Source organism: Brienomyrus brachyistius, chromosome 2, assembly GCF_023856365.1.
Source record: "Brienomyrus brachyistius isolate T26 chromosome 2, BBRACH_0.4, whole genome shotgun sequence".
NCBI lineage: Eukaryota > Metazoa > Chordata > Actinopteri > Osteoglossiformes > Mormyridae > Brienomyrus > Brienomyrus brachyistius.
This window is the reverse complement of record NC_064534.1, coordinates 26,812,084-26,836,868: the sequence shown is the minus strand read 5'-3', so window position 1 is coordinate 26,836,868 and position 24,785 is coordinate 26,812,084. Positions and strand designations below refer to the sequence as shown.

General features: G+C 42.6%; 1 protein-coding gene across 3 annotated transcripts in view; it reads left to right on the top strand.

The window, feature by feature from the left end:
- Positions 1 to 22,796, top strand: part of homer1b (homer scaffold protein 1b) — a 44,701-nt gene extending 21,905 nt beyond the window's left edge. For 2 of the 3 annotated variants that reach the window (XM_048982471.1, XM_048982479.1), the window contains exons 2-9: positions 5,772 to 5,928; positions 9,992 to 10,123; positions 14,259 to 14,351; positions 15,762 to 15,874; positions 17,758 to 17,914; positions 18,593 to 18,703; positions 21,061 to 21,141; positions 21,578 to 22,796. In XM_048982471.1, coding sequence (XP_048838428.1) covers positions 5,772 to 5,928; positions 9,992 to 10,123; positions 14,259 to 14,351; positions 15,762 to 15,874; positions 17,758 to 17,914; positions 18,593 to 18,703; positions 21,061 to 21,141; positions 21,578 to 21,766 — 1,033 coding nt within the window. In that variant the 3' untranslated portion in view covers positions 21,767 to 22,796. Of the gene's footprint in view, positions 1 to 5,356; positions 5,929 to 9,991; positions 10,124 to 14,258; positions 14,352 to 15,761; positions 15,875 to 17,757; positions 17,915 to 18,592; positions 18,704 to 21,060; positions 21,142 to 21,577 lie in introns of those variants that run through there. The other variant, XM_048982463.1, reaches the window with a different exon arrangement.
- Positions 22,797 to 24,785: the final 1,989 nt, after the last annotated feature.

Sequence of the window (24,785 nt, the reverse complement as noted above, 5' to 3'; positions counted from 1 at the left end):
TCCCACAGAGCAGAGGGCACATGGGTGGGGTGCACCTCAGATCAGATGCCAGTCCTAGAAAAGGACACAGGTTTCCAAAATTAAATGACCATTCCCTGTTCATCCAAGTCCGGTCAGAGACTTCCATTATGTAAAACAAAGTAGCAAGAAACAGTTGCAAAAAGCTATGATTTAATACAATACTATATATATCTATATATATATATATAATTTGATCCACTCTTCCTGAGCAAACTGCTCAAGCTGTTTGAAGGTTTGAAGGGTGGAATTTTCAATAGATGTTCAATAGGATTAAGATCTGGGCTCATGGAGGGCCGTTTAAAATAGTCTGATAAGTTTTTTCTCAGCCATTCTTAAGTGCTTTTAGCTGTATGTTTTGGGTCATTGCCCTGCTGGCAGACCCATGACCTGCGACTGAGGCTGAGCTTTCTGACACTGGGCAGTATATATCGCTCCAGGCTGCCTTGGTAGACTTGAGACTTCATTGTGTCCTGCACAGATTCAAGGTTCTCCGTGACAGACGCAGCAAAGCAGCCCCAAAATAAAACTGACCCCCTTCCATGTGTCACAGTAGGTGTGTGTTTTCTTTTAAAGCTTCATTTTTCTTTTATGTAAACATACAACTGATGTCACTGTCCAAAAAGCTCCAGTTTTGTCTTATCAGTCCAAAGGACATTCTCCCAGAAACTTTGGGGCTTGTCGACATGCATTCTGGCAAATTCCACTCTGGCTTTTTTAATGTTTTTCTGTCAATAGTGGAGCCCTCCTGGGTCTTCTTCCATGGAGCCCATTATTGTTTGAAATGCAACGGATGCTGCGATCAGAAAGTGACGTAACTTGACCTTGGAGCTCAGCTTGAATGGTTTTGGATGGTTTCCTTGACTCTTTCTCTACCATCCGCACTGTCCTTCTGACCACCTGGGGTTGCATTTCGTCTTGCGTCCATATCCAGGGAGGTTGGCTACAGTCCCATGAACCCAGGGACGGATTACGGACCGGACCAGCGGGGCCGCTGCCCAGGGGCCCTTGGGGTGCAGGGGGCCCGTGGGGCCCCTAGCCCAAAACAATTTGCAACGCTTATCAACAATGTATTTTCGTTTGTTTATTTTAGAGGGCCTACATTCTTTGATCCTCTGCCTACAAGGGCCCCTGACCCTATAGGGAGGGCGTTTGGCTGCCAAGGGCCCTTGAATTGTGGTGGTTGTGGTGGTGGTGCTGGTGGTGGTGGGGGCTCGTGAACGTTTTGCCCAGGGGCCCACACAACCCATAATCCGTCCCTGCATGAACCTTATGCTTTTTAATAATATTGGCAGATGTGGTCACAGGAACATAACATGAAGCTGCTTGGAGATGCTATTATAGCCTTTACCATTAACATGGTTTTATATATATATATATATATATATATATATATATAATCTTCTTTCTAAGCTCCTCAGACAGCTCTCTCTTTTGCTTTCTCTGGTCCATGTTCAGTGTGGTGACACAATAATTCCAAAAAACAGCATGTTCTTTCCCTTTAAAAACGCTGAATGGCTGAGGAAAAGCTTGAAGGTACCTGTGATACTAATTAAAGTTAAACAGTTTGAAACATGATTATAATGCAAAGATGTACTCTAGGTGTACCAACAAATCTGTCCGTACTATTTTAGCATATATTGGTAAAAAAAAAACAAATAATTTCTTTTTACAATTTTATTGGTTTAACACATACTAAAGGCATGCAGGAGAAATGAAGCATTGTTTCAATGGGCTGTAGGTTACCAACAAATTTGTCTGTGTGTGTGTGTGTGTATGTGAGCGGGTATACCTATCCTTATGGGGACACAATGTCCCCATAACGTAATAAATATCTGTTTTTTTCCCTTAAGGGGACCGGTTTCCTGGTCCCCATAAGGGAAAACTCTATTTTATAAATATTGGTGACTGCTATGAAAAAGTTAAAAATGCAAAAACTCTTGTATTTTGCATGGTTACTTATGGTTATGGTTAGGGCAGGGTGGGGGTTAAGGTTGTCATAGTTAGCGTTAGCATTTTTCCCATAGATGCGAATGAGTGGGCCCCATAAGGATAGGTATAACCTACATGTTTCTGTGTGTGTGTGTGTGTGTGTGTGTGTCTGTGTCTGTATAATTCTTATATTGATTGCAGGCAGCAAAAGTTAATTCAGGAATATTCTCTCAAATTGTGAGAGATGGCACGTTTTCGTTGTTGTGTAACAGGCCTGAGTACTGAAGTACCTTCTATCTGAAAGAATTCAATAATAGTCCTGTTGTGGGATGTTTGTGTTTTCTGTGACCTCCACATCGATTATTATTCTGAAATTCTGAAATGAGATTTAACTATTAAAAATACGATTGAGCATTTCTCCCTTGACATTACTTCAGTATCAGTGAAATGCCTTCAGTCTTTAAATGAACAGCTGTTTGAACTTAATGTCTTCTCATCATGAAAATGATGAGAATTGTAGGCTTCTGTGGAATCTGCCCAAGAAAAGGAGCATCATCTTCTTTAAGGCTGTTGCAAATATTAAAGAGTAAAATAACCTTTTCAATGATCTGTGTAAAACCTAAGTATACAAGACATCATTCAAGCATTGTGAGATGTGAGATGTACCATTATAAATTTAATCGCTGCATTATAATGTACTTATAGGTGCTGCTTGCAAGTCCTAAACGCTTCTGCATGTAGCCCTACAGCCCCATTGGAAATTAAGTAGAAGGACATTTATACTGATCAGGTTCTTAAAGTCTTGTTTCTCAATGGCTGAGTTTATACTGGCCTTTCTATTGGTCCTTAGTTGTTACTACAGTCTACATGTTTGGGAAGGAATTGAGTGTTCTGTTTTCACGTAATATAATATTCATGCATTTGTTTAATATTTCATGTCATCTTTATAATCCATCCATTTGTAAGAATGGTTGTGATTGTTGTCATTAACATGGGGGGGAGGGTAGTTAAACAGAGTCTAGTCATCTTTACTGCTAAGGGGCTCGAAGCTGGTTGGGCTTCAGACTCCCATGATGAGTGACATCAGCATGTGCTGTCAATCACTGCCGGCTTTGTGCCCATAGAAATGAAAGAAGAAGCTTAACGGGTTCATTCTGAAATCCCTCCTTATCATAGTTTTCAATCTCATTTGAGTCCCTCAGATAACTAATCTTAGACAATTGCAGAACTGCTTTAATAAGTGATTGTCGAATGTAAAAAGTGTCACTTTAATATTTTAATATCATCTGACACAAAATAGATGTGTTGTTAGTCTTCATTAATCTGCATCTTCATTAGGGGATAGTTAAGATCTGGACGTGAAATGTCAACTGCAGAAATCATAATGTATCCCTGATAGACTGCAGGGCTGCATGATGCGGATGCTGCATGACGTGGATGCTGCATGATGCGGATGCCGCATGGTGCGGATGCTGCAGCGGGATCCAAGTGGGAGGATTTAAATTGGGTTCAGGGGATGGTAGCGCTAAGGAGCAGCCCTGTATGTGTCAAACCTTCTCCTCGCCGTGGCAACAGGCTAATATCTGCTCAGAACCATGAGCGAGAACTTACAGCGCGAGCTCTTAGGTTGCCTATCCTCCTACGCTCATCTCCCATGGCTTTGCGTAGGGGAAGCCTCTGCCACAGATTGTGCTGGAAGCAAAGTGACGCACACTCTCACTTCTCTTAAGATCATCTTGCCCACTGTGCTTGTGTTGAATTTTTTTTTGTTTGTTTGTTTTGTTAAGGCTACATAATACCTATTTTTATTGCTGTTTTTTAGGGTAGATTCTGTGTGTTACCAAGCGAAAAGTACAGAGGTGCAGATGTATGGGCTGGAAGCCTCCATTCAGGTGTCATCGAACGACCTTTGTGTCCTTGTGAACAGTTCTACTGCTCCATCCATCCATTTTCCATAACTGCTGATCCAGTACAGGCCCACAGTGAGCCTGGAGCTTATCCCAGCACGCCTGGAACACAAGGCAGGGGACACCTTGGACGGGGTGTCTACTGCAGCAGGGTATATTGCCATGAAGCAAACAGAAGCAGGAGTCGAAGGGGCAGGAATTTAATTTGATCAGTACATGGAAACAGTGAATTGTGATATTTTGAACATAGTACTGATTTGCATTTCACATTTCTTCATTTTTTTCCCTATGAGCTAATAATGTATTTTTGTTCCCATGATAATAACATATTCGCACAATGAAGCTGTTTTTCCATGTTTTTTTTTCCCTTTCTTGTGCTCTGTGGAAGCCGAGAACTTTTTATCCCGATGCTTACATAATTACCTTCATTTCTGATGAACACAAAGATATGCACATACTATAAAACCAGTTTTGCTCTTTAACCACAGTATGCTCTTGTCTTACGTTTGTAAGTTTCCATGTGTTGCACGATGGGGTTTGACAGGTTCCCACAGAGACAGTGCTCTCCAGAGTTCGTCTATCCAGATCAGAATAGCTGGACAGATGCAACTGTAGTAATTAATAAACAGTGGCTAGAAACACAATAATAACAGGACTACACTTTGAGAAAAGCTTTTTTTTTATTATAAGACCCAAATACAGAGTACAAATGATAACAGTATGAATTTGTAGTTTCAGAGCCTTATGGCAGAAAAGCCTAATCACTGAGCATATAGAGTAGATGTATAGAGAACATACATGGCTTCTGTAAGCTTACATGTATACCTTAAGCCTACCCTAATTTGCGCATTGCTTGAGAAACTTCTCTTAATCGTGTGCAGTGTTAGGGGGGCACCTAATCCATGTCAGGGGGGACGTTCCTGCGCTTCTACTGATTTATTTCTTTGATTGAAAGACTCATTCAGCTGTTTCACAAATGCATGATTATAGGACACTGACCAATCAGCACGCAGCAAGAACTGTGCTAAAGCGAAAACCAGGTCTTAATTGAAATGGTAGTTTACAAATCCTGTCCCCCCGACATGGATTAAGTGGTCACTATATGCAATATATACGTGCAATCCCTTTGCATTTTGCTAAAAGTCAGTTGTCATCAAATCTTTATGTTGTAAAATTATTAATGGCGGACATGCTGTGAAATGAATAAACTCGCTCCTGTTTGCATAGTTGATATTTGATTCATGCACAGTCAAATTTATGAACAATCAAAATGCTTGTTTGTGTGGTTTAACCTTAAGTACAGCTGGTGTATATGTCTGGCTGCTCCAAACTTCAGGCATTTCCTGGAAAAAAAGAATCCGTAAAGAATAACAGACAGGAAATAGGGGATGAATGTAGCTCCTGCATATTCTGCTTTTCTCTGAGGTTGAGCTGGGCGGACCCACGCTCAGCCCTAAGTGCGGTGCAGTGTATCCTCATACTGCTCTTTCAGTATGTACTCGTAGAGGCCAGGACAACCCGCGGCGACGAGCGGCTGAGGGGGAGGGGCTTTGAACAGATTACTGTGTTTGGGGTTCTATTATTAGACCGCAACCCAACTCAGTCCAGACAGCTGCCTTTCTGCAAGCTGAGCCACGGAGATCTCACAGAGCAGGGGCTCTGCAGCCAGTGCAGTGCACGCTTATCAGTGAATGGGTCTTGGGAGGGGAGGGTGGGGGTCATCCAATCTGGTCTAACCTGCGAGTCCTGAAGCCCAGAGGAAATCTGGGTCAGGCATCAGGAGGAGATGGAGGATGGGAGCATGGTGATACGACTGCCGGGCCGCTCCCGTGGCCCCGTCGCTTTCGAAGAGATTGGGGAGACCACGGTGCTGCGTTACAAGGAGGTTCACCACTTCTTCTTCCTGCCCTTCAGGGAGCAGCCCATCTTCAGCACGCGTGCCCACGTTTTCCAGATAGACCCCAATACCAAGAAGAACTGGGTTCCTACCAGCAAGCACGCCGTCACCGTCTCCTACTTCTATGACAGCGTGAGGAACGTCTACCGGATCATCAGCCTGGATGGTTCTAAGGTATGGAATGCTGCTGGCTATCTGATCTTTATTATTTAGTTTATTCTTCCATCTGTGACAGCTTTAAAAACACTGTCAGTTTAACTTCTAGTAAGCTGTCTAATTATACAGACCATTTATAAAGAACATTTACCAGAACAAGGACTTTGCATTTTTAAAATCCAGCTTCACAATCTGAAAAAGAATCTGAGTTAATATGCATCTGTCTGAGTGAATTATCAAGTGCACAGAGCCAGTGTGAGTTCATTATGACAACGTCATCCACTGGTGTTGTGATCTGGAAGTCATGCTGTTTGTGCAGCTGACTGTGGTGTTGCGGATGCAGGTTTGAATCCCAATTAGGGCATATCTAGCAAACGCATACCACACACTTTCACTGCAGAATAGTTATCCCTTGCCCAAGTTTGATTCCGACCTTCTGCAGAAGGTAGAAACCAGCTAATCTGTGCATTTAAACACAGAATTATTTTTCTTTTTATAAAATCGATCGCAATCCGCATCAAACTTTCAACCTGATGTTGCATCGCCTCTTGGTTGTTATTGTGCTCTACAATTAATTAGTCTTCGGTCTGTGTCGTTCTTGCTGCTGAGACAGTCGTACATTATAGCGGACAGAAAACTGGCTGTGGCAGAAGAGTTGGGCATGTGGCCAAGTTCATGGGTGGGAAAAGGCGTCCTTCACTGGTCTGGCACGCGTCAGATGAAAAGCAGCAAGTCTGTGGTTTTCACCAATAAATGCTTCCTAGAACCACACAGACTTCCTTGCTCTTGTATATATTGAGCTGCATTGGCTTCTTTGTTGTTGTTATTTGGAGATCAGATTTGACTGCCTATAGCCAAGTACCATGTTATTTGTGTATAACAGTGATTTTCACTGATGATTTACAAAGGCAGTTCTTCAGGTACGCCTTGCTCTAATTTGAGGCATTACATGTGAATGAAGTGCGTCCATATTATAAGCTACGGCCACATTGTCACAAACTGACCTCTAATAGTTCTTCTTTAGTAGGTGAAGTTCAATGTCAGCAATCCCAGAAAAGCCCTGAAGAACTGCTCTGAACAACTTTAGATTCGATGGGACCAGGAAAAAAAAAAAACATACGTCAACGCCCTGAACAATGTAGTTTATTTTTACTAGATGATAATGAGGGTTTTACACTTCTCGTCCTGTACCACGTAGGCCCACTGAGGGCTTATTTTCTATAAAAAGGTCTCTAGGAGTGGCCCTCCGTTCCACAGCTTACTTTGCTATAAAAGGAGGAAGTGGCTATTTTCTGAAGGGGTCATATAGACTTGTAACCTCCGGTGAGCTGGCACTTAATCTTCGTGTGCCTCTCTCTGTCTCATGGGTTAGAGAGGCCAGAGGGAAATTTAAATAGCCCTCCCCTACAGTAAAACGATTCCAAATAGCCCAACTTAATGTGATTTAATGGACAAACACACATAAGTTTCTGTCCTTGCAACAGTCTTAAACTCACTACTGCAAACTGATTTGCCCTTGGTATCTTTATGCTTTCCGGACCAGGTGGGACATCAATGCCAGCTCATATGAGCTCAAACAGCCGTCTGGGTGTCGTTGCTCTCAGTGAGCCCTGGAAATCTAATGAAAGGATGGTTTTTTGTTGCCTTTTTGAGATATGCATCGTTTCAAACAGAACATTTAATCGATGCAGTGTTTTGGCAAGAAACTTCAATTATCACGCTACATCACATATATTATTTCACAATGGCCTTTAGTCAAAATCCTGAAATTTTGGTTATATCAAGCTTTTTTCTTTCCTGCTTGGATCATGTACGCTTCCAGTCTTTAGTGAAGGACTATATTCAAAGCAGTTTGGTTCTACAAGAAATGTATAGAGTCTAAAACATACCCTCGGTATTCGCACCCAAGTCATGAAGTCTCCCTGCTGTCATTGCTTACCTGACTGTACCTAAAGCCTGATTGTGTCCTTTCTAGGCTCTCTGCCTCTACTCTGATTCTGTGAGCTACTGTAACAACTTAGCCAGCTAACATTAATTTTAATCTCCCTTTCCAGGAGATTGAATAAATTGTGTTCTCTATTCATTTGCAATCATTAGATCTCGGAATAGTTAAAGCAGATTGATGATTGATGTCACTACTATTAAGCTGGGGTTGATACAGACATTTCGAGTAACAATGTGCACTTTAAATTCTTCACTGGCATTTATTTTGTCCTCCTGTACTAGGTTTTCATTACTTTGCATTGCTGTAATTTCTAAAATTGTCATGTAGGATCCATGGCTCTATAAACTTTATCGTGAAATAAGAGTTGAGAGATGTTTCCGTAGAGGTGGAAAGATTCAGAGAGTAGAAATCCAGACCAAAATTTTGTTTCAACCAACCAGTTGAGTCTCTGTGAATGTGACTGTTTATGCTCAACCGTTTGGTCGAAACTGTCTAGGCCTGAACTTTCCACCTCTGAAGCAGGTCACGACAAGTCTGCAGTGACTTAAAGAATCTAAGGAAGCAAAAAGCCAGTTGAAAGAGTCACTCTGCTAAAAGTTAGAGGTTCAAGAATGCAATTAAGTGCACGGCATTGCCCCATAATTTTTCAATTTCTATTGGACAATTACTCTAAATCTTTTAGGTCATGCCTCCATCTAGCAATGCTCAGACCATCTGTATGAGCATCACCCTACTGCCTGCTTCCTCTGCTGTCTGTGTCATCTGGAAGTCTCTTCTCGCCATTCCACATGCTGACATCTTTAATGAATGATGCAATGTGCTCGTTGGACAATGCTGTTCGCCAGACTCCACCTGCAGCTCAGTGACAATGTAGAGCACCCTGAGGGAGCATTACAGGGAATCAGCCCCCAAATGCTTCCCATGGAAGGCGAGACAAATGCGATTCTACCTTCTTTATTGGTACAGATAGCTAATGTGGACAGAGGATATAGATTCTTACTGTAGGGTACACCTTGCATTGAAATTCTGCGTTAAAAGTTTTGGTAAGACTTTACTTAAAGCACTAGTATAATGCATTATAGATATTTTCATAATGCATTATAATGCATTCATAAAGTATTATAGAGATGGCTATAACTATTTATAAAAACCCATAGCACATTATAGCCATGTTTAGTATGCATTATGAATGCTCTATGAAGCTTTCATCTATAGTGCACTATAGATACCTTCATAATGCATTATAATGGTACCTATAGTGCACTATAGATACCTTCATAATGCATTATAATGGTTTATATTAACCATTATAATGCATTATGAAGGTATCTATAGTACATTATCATGACTGCTTTAAGTAAAGCGTTACTAAAGTTTTAGATGGTCTTTTAATGTCGAGTTGAAAGGTTTTATGTTTCATAATAATATTGCATTACATAAATTATTTTGTCAGGGAAAAAGCACATTTTTTATTTTTAATTGAGCATTTGTAAATATAACAAATTTAATACATTTGCATACATTTTATAAAGAATTTTTCTGACAATGATATCCAGACGTGAGATATTTTGATTGCAATTTTAGTTAATGGGATCCTAGACAGTCCTTTCATCTCATCTGTGGACATAAAGTATATGCTGGGCTAACGCTGAGTCTAATTTAGGGAGAACGTTTGGTTGACAATGTCATTGTGTGCTCTTTGATGTTTTTGGTAAGTCAAATTTAATTAAATGTTCTTGCTTCTAAAAAAATGTATGTGAAAGAGTTCTAAAGATAAATCTTACATCTCACCATTACTGATCTCCAGCCCTGGTCACACTGTCATTTCATCCAGGCAATAAACTGTCTAATTCAACACAGTATCACCTGATATGATGCACTGTGTTGATTATAACTCCATAGGGCTTCCTGCCCCAATCTGCCAAGCAACTGCTCTGTGCATTATAAAGAAACACTGCAATGTGTCCCTTCTAAAGAAAAAATGCATGTACTGTATTTCTGACCAGCTTTTTAAATTGTCATCATACATCGTGGAAAATGTGATGATTAAAGTATTCCAGTGACATATAAATAAGTGATATATAAACCAACAGTGACATTTAAACAAAAAGTTTGTGGCTGTTCCTATTTCCGCAGGCAATAATAAACAGCACCATCAGCCCGAACATGACGTTCACAAAGACGTCACAGAAATTCGGGCAGTGGGCGGACAGCCGTGCCAACACGGTCTACGGATTGGGCTTCTCCTCCGAGAACCATTTGAAGAAGGTGGGTGGCACGTCATACATTCTGTGAGAGTAGGAGTTTTGGGGCATGATGACGCCACACCTGCTGCCGTAAGGGTCACATGCCCCCCCTCGGTGATGACAGACCGCATTCTATGTGTCGGGTGCGGTAAGAGCATACACAGTATGTTTTTCAAGATGAGGTGTGTCCTCTTGAGATTCAAATCCATTGCTATAACAGCCCTGTGTCCATTAATATTATCCCAGGGATCCCGTGTGGGTTTACTGGCATAATGTAGCGTTAGTGTCAGTTGATATGACATGCATACTATGGGCTTATGTTCTGTGTTGACGTACATGTGGCATGCATCCAGTGAGCAAGTGCTTACAGCCTGCAAACCCCTACCCAGCCCTAACCTTAACCATACAGTAAGTAACCTAAGACAATATGAGACTGTTGGCATTTTTAGTTTTTTGATTGCATTCACGTATCTTTGGGGGGGAACCTGAAAAATGGTCCCCACAATATCAAAATAACATGTTTTTTTATCAAATTGTTGGGGGCATTTCGTCCCCAGATTGTAATATAAACATAATCCACACACACACACACAGGTTCGTAATTATACCTTTTTGGGACTCTCATTATTTTCTATGGAGAAACTCTACTTCCAACATGACGACCTGAACCCCCACCCAGCCCTAACCTGAACCCCCACCCAGCCCTAACCTTAACCATAACTAACCAGACAGAATAAGAGACTTTAGGCATTTTTATTTTTTTGATTGCATCCACAGATCTTTGTGGGGACCTGAAAAATGCTGCACACAGCATCAGAAAAACAGGTTTTTATCTTATTGCGGGGGACATTTGTTCCCAGCGATGTAATATAAACCTAGTGCACACAGACACACACACAGAGACACACAAACAGATGAGAGCTGCCACCCACACTGCATGACAAGGAGCATTAATTAGATGGTAGTCTCACTGACATAATCGTCATGCTAAGCGTTTCAAAAGCAGCTCGTCTCCTTCTTTCAGTGTTTTGTGGAAAATGAATAGTTCCCGTAAGTCTCCAGGCTACTAACGTTAAGGGGCTGAATATCCAAAAATTCCTCTCATGCACAGGAATCAAGGGCTCCTTGTGTGTCTAATAACTAGCAAAAACATGCTCAATATTGTCTCCATTTTCCTGCTCATACAGTATAAGTATCTACATCTTGCATCCTTTCATCCGTTTTCCTCCCATTCTGCTGTACAGGAACCCAATGCACCCTTTCACTCCACAATATCAGCCTCATGAACCAGCAGCTGAAGTGATTTTGTTTTGCATTTTTTCATGACTATTGCCCAGTGCTCTGCAGGGACCTACTAACACCCAGGAAGATTTTCAGGAAGACTTTGCGCCGATTCTCAATCTACGCTACCGTCACACCCCAAGAATATTTTTAAACTTTATTAGCCAGCAGTTTGGGCGCGAACGATCAGTGCTGCCTTTCCTCTGCACATTAGAGCTTTGGTATTTGAGGCTGGTGGGTGGAGATTAAATGATATAAACAGCCATTTAACTTGACTAATAGCTATCACGTGTTGCTTTTGACAGTCTAAAAATGCCCGAGTCAGACACTGCCTGATGTCAGCGCCGCATTTGCATGGAGCCAAGATCCATTTGCTAGCAGGATGACAATATTAAAATAGCGCCAGAGGGACACCAGTTCAAATACTCTGTTAGTATCATGTCAGTTCATTTGGTATTTTCATGTGTCCATTCGCATTTATATATTTTGTGTTAACCATATATGCAGGCATATTGAGAGATACCCATTAGCCTGACTACCTAACTATGGGAGCAAACAGGATCGCCTGTAGATGTAAAGCGATGGTGCTACCGAATCAGTGGTGGTGAACTACCACTCAGTAGTGTTTTATTTATACCTACCTAGTATTAGGCATGACCCACTTTTGCCTGCAGAACTGCTTCAAGGGTCGATGTAAATTCCTGAATGAATAAATGACGTTTATCTGACACTTCTGTCCAAACCAACTTACAGCAGAGTTCTGGGTTACAGTTCCTGTGCTTCCTGGGATATGAAACCCTGACCGTTGTTGTGTGTTCAGAGAAGCCTGTTCACACTCCACCGTTTACAGATCAATGCTTGTCACACATAGGTGGCACGGTGGCGCAGTGGTTAGTGCTGCTGCCTCACAACAAGAAGATCCTGGGTTTGGTCCCGTGTCTTTTCTGTGTGGAGTTCGCGTGCTCTCCCCGTGTTCATGTGGGCTCCAGTTTCCTTCCATGTTCTAAAAGTGTGCAGGGCAGATTGATTGGCAATTCTAAATTGACCCTGTAATTGTGTGTGTATCTGTGCCCTGCGGTGCGTTGGCACCTGCCCAGAGTTGGTTCCTGTCTGTGCCTCTTGTTCGCAGGATAGGCTCCAGTGACCCCAGTTGGGATTAAGCGGTTACAGTGATGGATGTTCGTCACACTTCCGGCCTTCCCATTAGCTTTAACGAGTCTGCCCATTCTCCTCTTACTTCTGTCATTAACACGGTGTTTTTAGTCACAGAACTGTCACTGACAGGTGGATTTTCGCTTATGGCACCGTTCTCTGTATACCGTATAAACGCTGCAGTGCATGAAAATGCAGGGAAGGTGGCTGTTTCTGAGAACCACCCCGTCTGGCACCATCAATCACGCCGCATTCATGATCCCTTAGATCATGCATCTTAGCTGTGCTAATGCTTAGCCAAACAGTAACCGAAACTCTCTCAGCCACACGGTTTGTTTTTGTAGAAGCAAACTCGGACAAAAAGGTTAATAAATTGTCCGCTGCATGTGTTTGTGTGTGTGTGTGTATGTGGTTGTGTATGTGTGCATGCGTGCGTGCGTACTGTACAGTATGTGTGTGTGTGGATTATGATTATGTTTACGTTACATTGTGGGGACCAAATGTCCCCCACAATGTGATAAAAACCTGTCATGTTGACATTGTGAGGACCTGGGTAGGGGCTAAGGTCGTTATGTTGGGATTAGAGTTTTTTCCATAGAAATAATGGAGAGTCACCACAGATATAATTACAAACCTGTGTGTGTGTTTGTGTGTGTGTGTATACAGTACATGTGCAATATGTATATACATACATAAAATGTACAGGATAGGGCACCGGGCAGCATTGTGCACCGGGCAGCGTAGGGCACCGGGCAGCGTTGGTCACCGGGCAGCGTTGGGCAGCATAGGGCACTGGCCAGCATTGTGCACCGGGCAGCGTAGGGCACCGGGCAGCGTTGGTCACCGGGCAGCATTGGGTACCGGGCAGCGTAGGGCAGCGTAGGGCACCGGGCAGCGTTGGGCACCGGGCAGCGTTGGGCACCGGGCAGCATTGTGCACCGGGCAGCATTGGGTACCGGGCAGCATAGGGCAGCGTAGGGCACCGGGCAGCGTTGGGCACCGGGCAGCGTTGGGCACCGGGCAGCGTTGGGCACCGGGCAGCGTAGGGCACCGGGCAGCATTGGGCAGCGTAGGGCACCGGGCAGCGTTGGGCAGCATTGTGTACCGGGCAGCATTGGGCAGCGTAGGGCACTGGGCAGCATTGGGCAGCGTAGGGCACTGAGCAGCATTGGCACTGGGCAGCATTGTGCACCGGGCAGCGTTGGGCACCGGGCAGCGTTGGGCACCGGGCAGCGTAGGGCACCGGGCAGCATTGGGCAGCGTAGGGCACCGGGCAGCGTTGGGCACCGGGCAGCATTGGGCAGCGTAGGGCACCGGGCAGCGTTGGGCATCATTGTGTACCGGGCAGCATTGGGCAGCGTAGGGCACTGGGCAGCATTGGGCAGCGTAGGGCACTGAGCAGCATTGGCACTGGGCAGCATTGTGCACCGGGCAGCATTGGGCACTGGGCAGCATTGAGCAGCGTAGGGCACCGGGCAGCGTAGGGCACCGGACAGCATTGGGCAGCATAGGGCACCGGGCAGCTTAGGGCACTGGGGTAAACCTTGGACAGAATACCAGTCCATCATAGGGCACATACATGCACACACAATCCTGCACTACAGGGAATTTAGAAACAGCAGTAAAATCCTTGAAACATATAAGGTTTTAAAAAGATTTTCATGTATTTTTTTTGTTCTGATCCTGTTTTAATCATCATCATTTAAGTTTTTTCTCTTCTCCAGTTTGCAGAAAAGTTTGCAGAGTTTAAGGAGGCGGCACGGATAGCGAAGGAGAAGTCCCACGAGAAGGCGGAGCTGGCCAGTACTCCTTCTCAGGTTCGAGATCCATTGGTTACTTATGAAGGAAAAGTTGTATTCAGAAAATACTTTGCATCGTTCTTGATACCTCTCAACTGATTTTTGTGGTAAAGTTGATGCCAAATGATTTTAATATGAAACCTAGCTAATGACCTAACTGAGAAAAATCTTAGAATCTTAGAATTTGATTTTTAAAATTTTTTTAAAATTTTTTTAAAGTTGCTTATTGGGGGAGGGTAATTTCCCAGATTATTTCTTATGAACATGTGGAATGTGCCTGGGCCCTTAATGAGCCGCTCTTCTGGAACCGGATTTTAAGGGCGAATTTAAGGTTCTTGTTAAATCCACCTACATGATGTAACACCAGTAGTTAATTAAACAATATATTGTGAAATCCATTCATGAGCCTATCCCGGAAGCAATGGGTACGAGGCAGGGAACAACCCAGGATGGGGGGCCAGCCCATCGCAGGGCACACTCACACAGCATTCACTCACACATGTACATCTATGGGCAATTTGGTAACTCCAATTAGCCTCAGCATGTTGTTGGTCTGTGGGGGGAAACTGGAGTACCCGGAGGAACTCCCACGACGACATGGGGAGAACATGCAAACTCCACACACATGTGACCCAGGCAGAGACTCGAACCCGGGTCCCAGAGGTGTGAGGCAACAGTGCTAACCACTGCACCCCCATATTGTGAAATCAACACATAATTTTATGTTGTGTATAAGTCATTTATATGATTTTATTTTTATATCACAAAGTTTAATCTTATTAAATAACTGATGATGATAATTGGCAGTGCTGTGGTCCAGCCTTACACCATTCAAGATTGTGTGTATGCAGTTTGCATGGCCTACCGGTGTAGTGTGGATCCGTTCCTGGATCGCACTGTCATATACTTTGGGCAATTTAGAGATGGTAGTTGAACTGACCGCATGTCTTTGAACTACAGGGAGAACATGCAAACTCCACACACACGCGCTCACATGCACACACCCACACAAACACAATTTAGCGGAGATTCAAAGTAGGAGCCCTTCATTTAAGCAAATGCTAAGGATTTTTAAGGATTCAAACAATAATCAATATTATACCATAAAAAGTCATTTGAAGTATGTTCGTGACATTCCAAATTTGCTTTTAAGACAGGGTTCATTCATGACGTGACTGTATGTAGTCAATGGTAGACCCAAGAATCACATTATGGGTAATGAGTGGGCTAGGTAACACATCAATTAACAGGGAAGACCTGCCACATCACGTATAAAGTGCTGTGGAAAACACTCATGGATCCCTGAAAGGTCGGTGAAAGTGATTAGAATGTCACTGGAGGACCCTCCTCAGATGGCCGTCCGCTTTTCCCCGTCCCATCCCGGTCCCAGGCTGCACCACTCACCTGACCCCATCTGTCTTTGCTAAGGAGTCGGCAACTGGGGACATGCAGTCTCCCTTCACCCCGGAGAGTGTCAACGGCACCGACGAGGAGAGGGCCACACCAGACATCAGCCACAACGCACTGCCCTTCCCACACGGGTAACTGCTGTATGATGGGTGCTAAGTAACAGAAAGGGATTTCCATTCTGGGTGACTTATCACTCCGGTGGGTTTGCGAAAGCCTTGTTTGTCCTTTGATATTCCTCAGCTGGATGTTCACAGTTGCTGGAGATGGTTTATTGAAAACAGAAAGAAAAATCAGCAGGGTGGAAGCAGGCTGTCAGGAAACATGAAGTTCCAAAGTCATCCTTCCTGATTAAAATGACCTCAGCAGAATTTTTACTCTGTGTTTGATGCCGATGTAGGTTTTGTTGTCTTTGTTGATGGTGACGCCCATGATGCTGATGATAATTACAAAAAAGCTTCCCTTGGAAGCAAGTTAATTCATTTAGCTGAGCTATTCTCTTTGTATGAGGTTTTAGTGATAATAGAGCGTAGTGTTTCTGCTGTTGAGATTATAAGGATGTTAGCACTGACGATGTGGATGTTTCAGGCATGTGATTTGTTGCTTAATTTAAACAGCAGTCCCTGTGATGGATTTTACGTTTCGCTGGGAGGCCCTGCCAGCACGTTATCTGAACGCATCCGGCTGCAGTTGGATGGGATTGCCTTAATCTTTCCAAATGTGTTCTGAGAGATTAGGCCGCATTAGCTTTCACTCATTGGCAGTGCTAAGCCTCAAACTTCATCAGCTCCCAGAACTTGTAATTAAATAAAATAACACAAATACTCACCGAATACATTTGCATTGAGAGATCAAAGTGATTAGAGCTGATTGAAGGCTTCCGGTTTCCAGGAATCTGAAACATCCATTATGATCAAGACTCACAACCACTGTAATTGTAATTGGAGGTGTAATACAGTGGTTGTAGGCCTGTAAATTCCAGGTTAAATCAAAACCCTGTCGCTCGCTTCCTTGATCCTCTCCAGATTTCGCATTTCAGAATCTGGCGTATTTGTGGGTCATACTGTTCCTCCCCGTGGGTTAGGAAGCGGGAAATCACAGGTCCGGAAAGACAGGCAGTGGGAAACAGGTGGAGTAGCTGTGTTGAACATTTGAGGTATGCCATCCCTGCTGATTCTATGGCTCAATCAAGCCATGAGGAATATTTTAATTGGCCGGTATAAACCAAGATATACAGTAAGCGTAGATCTGTCAAAATTTCACATAGCAGTTTAAACGTTCTGCAATGAAAGGATTTTATAAAGCGTACTTGGGGAAACTACATGGGATTTCTTTAACTGCTTTAAGTGACTAAAATTTACTATCATTAAATTTTCTTCTTACACTGCCTAATTTCATGATGTTTCGAATTTTTGTTTTAGTATATATGTACAGTAATTTACAATACCATAAGCGATTTATATGAATTTTTGTCGTAATTCCTCCAGTTTGGTCACTCTACATTATTTCAAATGTATATGCTGGGTTTTAGCAACCTTTGCCTTGCAAATCAGTGATTTGTATAGTTCTCACAGATATCACAGATATACGCATGGTACAGCATTGCTGTTTATCCTCCCAGCATCCTTTTCTGCCTCCGAGCTGCCATTTATCTCTAAGGGGAATATGGGTCCTGCTGGGTGACTTGTGGGCTCCTTATGCCCTCTCTCATTTTAAATGAAGTGTACAATTTTTAGAATAGGTATTGCAAAATTGTTGCAAATAAATCAGCAAGACAAATAGTGACATTAGTCATAAACTGAGGCATCTAAGGAAAATATTAGAGAGCAGTGGTTTATTATATAATTACATATGAGTATTTAGAAAGAAAATATTTCGTGCTAACTGTAATGGTTTTTGGATTTACCTATACCAACGTGACAGAAAAATAACAGTGTTTGTATTGTTATTTACCAGCATTTAAATGGTTTAGATAGACAGAGGTAATTCTCTCCTTGTGTCTTGTCCCCCCCCCCAGCTCAGCCATCAACAAGCATTGGGAGGCTGAGCTGGCAGCACTGAAGGGCAACAACGCTAAGCTGACAGCCGCACTTCTGGAGTCCACAGCCAACGTCAAGCAGTGGAAGCAGCAGCTCGCGGCCTATCGGGAGGAGGCCGAGAGGCTACATAAGCGGGTGAGAGGGTCAAAGGTCAACCACACACAGAGGAGAGCCAATCAGGAGCAGGAGTCAGGGGGCCATATTCAAATTGAGGAAGAGGATGTGTACAGCCATCTGTCACCAGCAGGCTTTATGCTGCTGTTTTATCTCAACCTTGATTTTTAGCTTTCAAGAAAAAAACCATTTATCATATGTGAAATATAATGACTTGCAATGGACTGGCAACCCATAGTAATAGGAGTTTTACTTACACAAAAATGTTCTGAGGGCAGAAGGAAAAATGATTGGTTCAGAGAGAGAACTGATGAGATTGTAGAGGAGGTGGGTCCTAGCAACTAGAGGAGGCAGGACCAAGACATCTGATTGTCTCCCCTCTCATTTTTTTGGACCCAGCTGCTCTACAATCTGATTGGATATGTCTCTGAACCAATAATTCTTCCTTCTGCCCTCAGAGCATTTTCGTGTAAGTAAATCCCCCATGAGTGTCCCATACAGGGTGTTCCCTGACTTGTTCTCCACCCTTCCTGGGTTCTGGTCCATACTCAGCATGACTTTGTATTAGATGCGAGGATGCGGGTGGAAGGAAATGCAGTTTTTTTGTATTTATTGGTGGATAAGAATTAGTTATAATTTTTATTTGGTTTTACTGACAAGTAACAATGGAAACAACATCCATTTGTTTTCATCATTCAGGTAACGGAGCTGGAGTATACGTGCAGCCAAACGAACGTGATCAAAACTCACAAAACGGAGCTAAACCAGACAATTGAGGAGCTAGAATCCGCACTGAAAACAAAGGAAGAGGTAATATCTGCCTTCTGGTGTAATTTACCCTAGTAGTTCAGTGGCTCTCAAACTAAATAATTTGGAGGGGTCTTGACATTATATTTGTTGTATGCTAAACTTAATCGGTAGCAATCTGGTAGCATACGTTATTGCACAACCAAATGTATCATAGGGGGGCCTGTCAGTGAAATTCGTATCCAAAGGGGATTGTGAGACTTGCCCAATGATTTTCGCAGGTCTCCGGACAAGGAGCGTGAGAACCACTGCTTTAGATTATGAAATGCAAATGAAAAATCTCTTTATCTAGAAGTTGCAGCCTGTTTTTTTGGAAGGAATAAGCAGCCATTTAGTTTTACCTACAGCCGTATTACAAATGATGACCACAAAGTGTATTATTTTTGGTGGAAAGCAAGAATCACATGCCTTCCAATTAGTAACAATCTTAATCAAAAGAAAAGTTAAAACACTGATATCACCGCTGGCAACTCTAATTGGGCAGGAGCCATTACTATTGCAACCATCTCTATTTAATGTCCTTCATGCACAGATTAAGAATGTGCTGATAAAGCGAAAGGTTTAAATCCCCCTCAGACTAAGACAGCAGAAGCTTGAAATGGCTAAAGGCCGATAATATTTAGCAGTGCCACTCACGTCCAGTGCATGTAGACTTTCCCAGATAAGCTGTTCTAGAAACTAATTATCAAGCTATCAAGGAAGTTGGGTCAGCGAATAGGCCCATATGATGGTTTACTATTCACATCCCCTGGACAGGAAAAGGAACAGGCAAAATCAGGAAGGAATCAATAATAATAATAATAATAATAATAATAATAATAATAATAATAATAATAATAATAATAATAATAAATAGCCCACTTTTTCATTTAGGGAGGTAGCACTAATGTTTACAGTCTGCCTTTGCTCGGCTGCACCTACCCCTGATCCCAGTGCTGCAGCAAAAGAGAACCACCTTTATTTATTAGGGAACAAGGGACAGGTGTAACATATTGCTGAGGGATGTAATTGGTAACACTTGTCATCTGACTCCCTCCATATCGGGTCTGATGGCAGCCAGCTGCCCTCCCCCCTTTCACACCAATTATACTACAAAATGAATGAGAGTTGAGCCCTGATCTGCACTGGGAGGTGTGAAGAATGTTTGTATGAACATTCATGATACGGAGATTCACAAGGATTCTGATGACTGCTCAGTTCAGCCAATTCTTATAAAGCATGACACTACATGTTAAAATGCTTTGAAATATTACGATTTCTGAATAGCTAGGCAACAAATTATATCTAGAAAGGTCAAACCATATAAGAGGAAAATTAAATAAATAGAAAGCAAATGAAATAAATCTAATATATTGATGCTTTTAAATACACCGCCGTTAAAGAATAGAAATGATTATAGGTAACTTATAAATTGAATTGAAGGGCAATAATAATGTGATATATCAGGGCTATTCAAATCGTGGTCTGAGCATTGCTGATTTCCCAGCCTTCCTTTACCTGGGAACCAGGTGTGAAGCCTCTGGCCAACAGGAATCAGTAATTATCAAACTAAGTACATGGGAGAACCGAAAACAGGACCTGGATTTGGAATCGATGGCCCCATTTGAAGAGCCCTGTGATATAGCATTAATTTAAAACTTACCTGAATTTGAAATGCTGAAGCAGGGATCCTGAAAATTAGAGTAGTCGTACATTATTCGTCACTATGGGGAAGTAGTCATTTTGCCTGGCCCATCTTGCTGTCTGTGAGAGCAGGGTAGGGGGTCACAGCGCTGGGTCAGCCGGGGTTCAGTGCCCCTGGAATGATTGAGGTAAAGGGCCTCGTTCAAGGACCCATCAGTGACATCATCCTGCCAGTCACATGATCTGAATTGGTGACTGTGGGTACAGAGTCCTACCCCACGGAGCCACATGCCCCCAGTGTACAGCACAGTGGCTGATGAGCATGTGTACCTCTGTTGAATGAGTAGGATGCGGGATGGGGGGATGACGCTCAGTGTGTGGTTCAGTGGGCTTGTGATCAGAAGGTTGCTGGTTTGAGCCCAGCCTTGCCACGTCTGTGGGTCCTTGAGAACGGCCCTTAACCCCCAGCTTCCTGGGTGCTGCTATGGGTTGCTGTCCTTTGTGGCCAGCTTGATCTCACCCACAGGTGTATGAAGAATGTCCCCATGGAGATCAATAAAGTATCAATTATTATTATTAAGAATAGTATGCAGAAGTTTCATATTCAGCCAGAGTGTGCAGCAGTCCCTGTAAGCGATCTAACCTGTGAAAGTTAGATGAAATGTCACGGCATTCATCCGAGGCTCTGCACAGTGATCAGTCTGTGATGTTCTGTACTGCTGCTGCTGTTCCTGCAGGAGATTGATGGGCTAAAGGCAGAGGTGGAGAATGCCAGGCAGTTGCAGGCACAGAGGGACTCCCTTGCCCAGAAGCTGCAGGTGAGAGGACTTACCTCACAGACCACAAGGGCTCACATGGTTGGGATTTCTAGTGAAGGTCCTTTACTTTGAATAAAAAGAGAATGGCTCAGGGATTTTGAAAATCACTTGCATCTGTATGACTTTGCAAAAAGAATTTACACGTCATACTATGCTCTAAATCAGTGTTTCTGAATCTGGTCCTTGGGGACCCACAGCTGGTCCACATTTTTGCTCCCTCCGAGCTCCCTACCAGACAGTCCACATTTTTGCTCCTGGCCCAGGGAACTGGGAGGACCAAAAACATGGACTGGCTGTGGGTCCCCGAGGACCAGATTGGGAAACACTGGTCTAAATAACCAATATCAATGTGGACTGTGTATGTGAACTCAGAAAAAATACCGTGCCTACATTGTTTTTACTATCGAGGGAACTTAACTTCATGTCCACTTTCCAGGAGACGGAGACGCGGAGCAGAGACCTGGTGGGGCAGCTGGCTGACCTGGAGCAGAGACTGGAGAGCAACCAGCTGGGCCAAGAGGCCTTCCTGAGGAACCTGAGGACCCTGCTGGAGCTCCTGGATGGAAAGATCTTTGAGCTGACAGAGCTACGGGACAACCTGGCCAAGCTGGTGGAGGGCAGCTAGAGGAACTCTCACACCTACAGCCTGACCTGTGCCTCAGGAACACATATCCAGAGCAGAGCAGTGACAGTGGCACCAGCGAGACATCTGTGGGATGGGGGGATGGGGGGGGCAGAGACGTTGGTAAGGTCAGGTTTCCCATCTGAGGACTGGAATTATCACATGGGTGTTCTGTTCAATATGACATTGTTCTATTATAGCGTACCCAATAATCCAACATGGCTGAGTTATCTACTCATCCAGAGAGTGGAAAATTATGTTCACGCTTCTTGGTTTTAATTCTCTGTGGCCAGACTTGGTCAAATGTGGGCGTTTATGGATGCAGTATACTATCCCTAATAATAGTAGTAATGATCATTGTCTTATTAAATGAAATCTAGTTGTATATTTTATATAAATAAAGTATAGATTGTGGAGCCAGTTTTTCTCCCAGCTGTACAGACAGCATTGCCTTTAAATTGCATTGATTGCAGTATTTCTTTATTGAGTTGCTGTTTGCCATTTCTTGTTATATACTCAAACTTCTGCTCAGACTTCCTTATAGTTTGTGTTTCCATCCAGAATGCATGGGTGGGGCAATGGTAGTGTCTCCTTGGGCTGGTGCCTGTCCAGGGTCTTCCCACGTGCCCCATCTTTCACGTTGGAGGGGAATTCAGGGCTTTGCAGAATGGTGAGATTCCACACGGATCCGCAAAGGGTGCGGTGTGGTGTAGGATGGGGGGGGGGAGGGGGTGGGCACTCGTGCCCAGTGAGCTTCTGAGCTAGTGTGGGTACACTAACTGGGAAGTGTGGTGTGTCATAGATCCAGCCTGGTTATCTGCTGCATACATTAATCTTGCTGTACAGACACACACACATAATATAATACATGTGATGTGTACGTAATTTTAAACTTTTAAAATATCCTTAATTTTCTGTTGAATTGTGTTTATTATTACTGCCATAATTCCCTGGTTTGTTAAATTTGTTTAAAGTGCTAAGGCATTATTTATGCCGTACAAACTGCAAATTATATCAGAATCTGTGTGTATGATTACTTCCATAATTATTACTATTGAAGGATGTTCTCTATTTTTGTTTTTCATATTTTCTAACACATGGATGTTGGGTATTATAGTTGTGTATATACGGGCCCGAGACACTTAATGTTTTATACAAGACAACATTAAAAGAGCCGCAGAAATCAAACTTCCATAGTGATTTTATACAAAGAGTCAGTAAGAAATGAAAAAACCAAACATGACTTATCAGTTATTTTCCATGTGTTGGATTTATGGCGATTGCCTTCAGTACTGAGCTGACATTAGCATTTCTGGTCATGAAAACAAGGTCTGGAATTGGTTCACACTAGCTTATCACGCCAGGTACTGTTGCAAATTCAGCATACTTATTTGAATTGCCTCTGAATTACCTGCCATTACAAAGCCTCTTGTTCTATCATGTGTTTTTTCATAACGCACATTTCGAATTGCTGATGCTGTCACACAGAGAGTTTCTGAACATTGCCGGATTTTACCTGGATCATAAATCACGTTTTGGCTTCAATCTGGTTGCCCCTCTTCTAGACCAATGGTTCCTGAACCTCGCCACGTATTTTTATTGATTTAGCCATTCAACTGTAACAAAACTATAATGAGCAGTAACATTTAAAGTGGCTGAAATGGAGGTTTGGAAACCATTGTTTTACAGAACCAAAGTCTTCATGCCATTTTCACGACCAAACATGCAGAATCTTGCTGCACTTTGATGTTCATTACAGATTATTGAGGCTGTGAAAATAATGCACATCATAGGGCACATCAAAATACAGCACTACTGGGGCAGACATAGGGATGAATGTTGCAATGGGAAAAAATAAGGACAAGACAATTTCAAGGTTACATATTTATGAGTTTTATTTGCTTTGGGGAGTAAAATCAGATTTGAAACAGAAAGCAAAAATCAGAAGCACATTTCTACCATAGGAATGCAGGATGAAATAATAATAATAATAATAATAATAATAATAATTGTTAAAGCAATTATTTTACATTGATGGAAACACCTTTTCCCTGCTTATTTTCAATAAATACTTAATCTTGTCCTTTTACTAACTTGTGCAAATGCATGAGTTTTGTTGCTACTTTTTTTTCTCCAAATGCATTAAATACATACAGTATATATATATATTTTTTTTTTTGCAGTTTTAATATATTGCAGACCTAATGACTGGTTAAGTCCATTCATGGAACAGATATCTGAGGAAATAAAGAGGAATTTCTGGAAATGACAAGGATTCAATGTTCAAGAGACAATTTGATTTATGGAAGAATTGAACAACAGAAATGTTTAGTATTTACAAACATGAGGAAATAAGGGAAAACACCAGCCAACATCTAGCACAGTATATAGGCGTATATATGACACATACTGATAGATCAACTGATAGTAGATTGAAAGAGAGGGTGTAGTGTGGGTTTACGCTTTGTTAGCACTGGAAATATTCAAATTCCTTTTAATACTATTAACAGAAGGATGTTGCACTTCTGAGGAAAAGACTCTGGACATTGACTCACTGCTTTCTGCACCATTGGCCTGTAACACAATGCAGGATTTCTTGCTTAGGTGGATAACTTGTTGGATTTAAGGTAGTCTGGGCTAAATGTAAGTGAATAAAGGTAAAGGCCATTTAAGCTGGGGTACCTTAAATCTGACAAGTTAACCGGCTAAGCAACAAATCTGGCTTTGTGATACAGAGCACAAGTAGAATGCAAAGAAGGTACTGCAGTAATTTTAATACCACTGATTTTATCCTCATAGATAACGTTTCATGTTCAATGCTGTTATATTCATAAATTACATAGAAACATGTACATAAGACGTGTGTTTATGTAAAGGTGATATCTGTTGAAATGAAAGCACTCAGAAAGAAAGCAACAAAAAAATGCTGAGTGTGGAGGAGGTATATTTGTAATTACGGCATCAATTAATTCGGCAAAGTGGGGGGGGGGGGGGGGGGGGGGAGCACCTCACAACAACACAG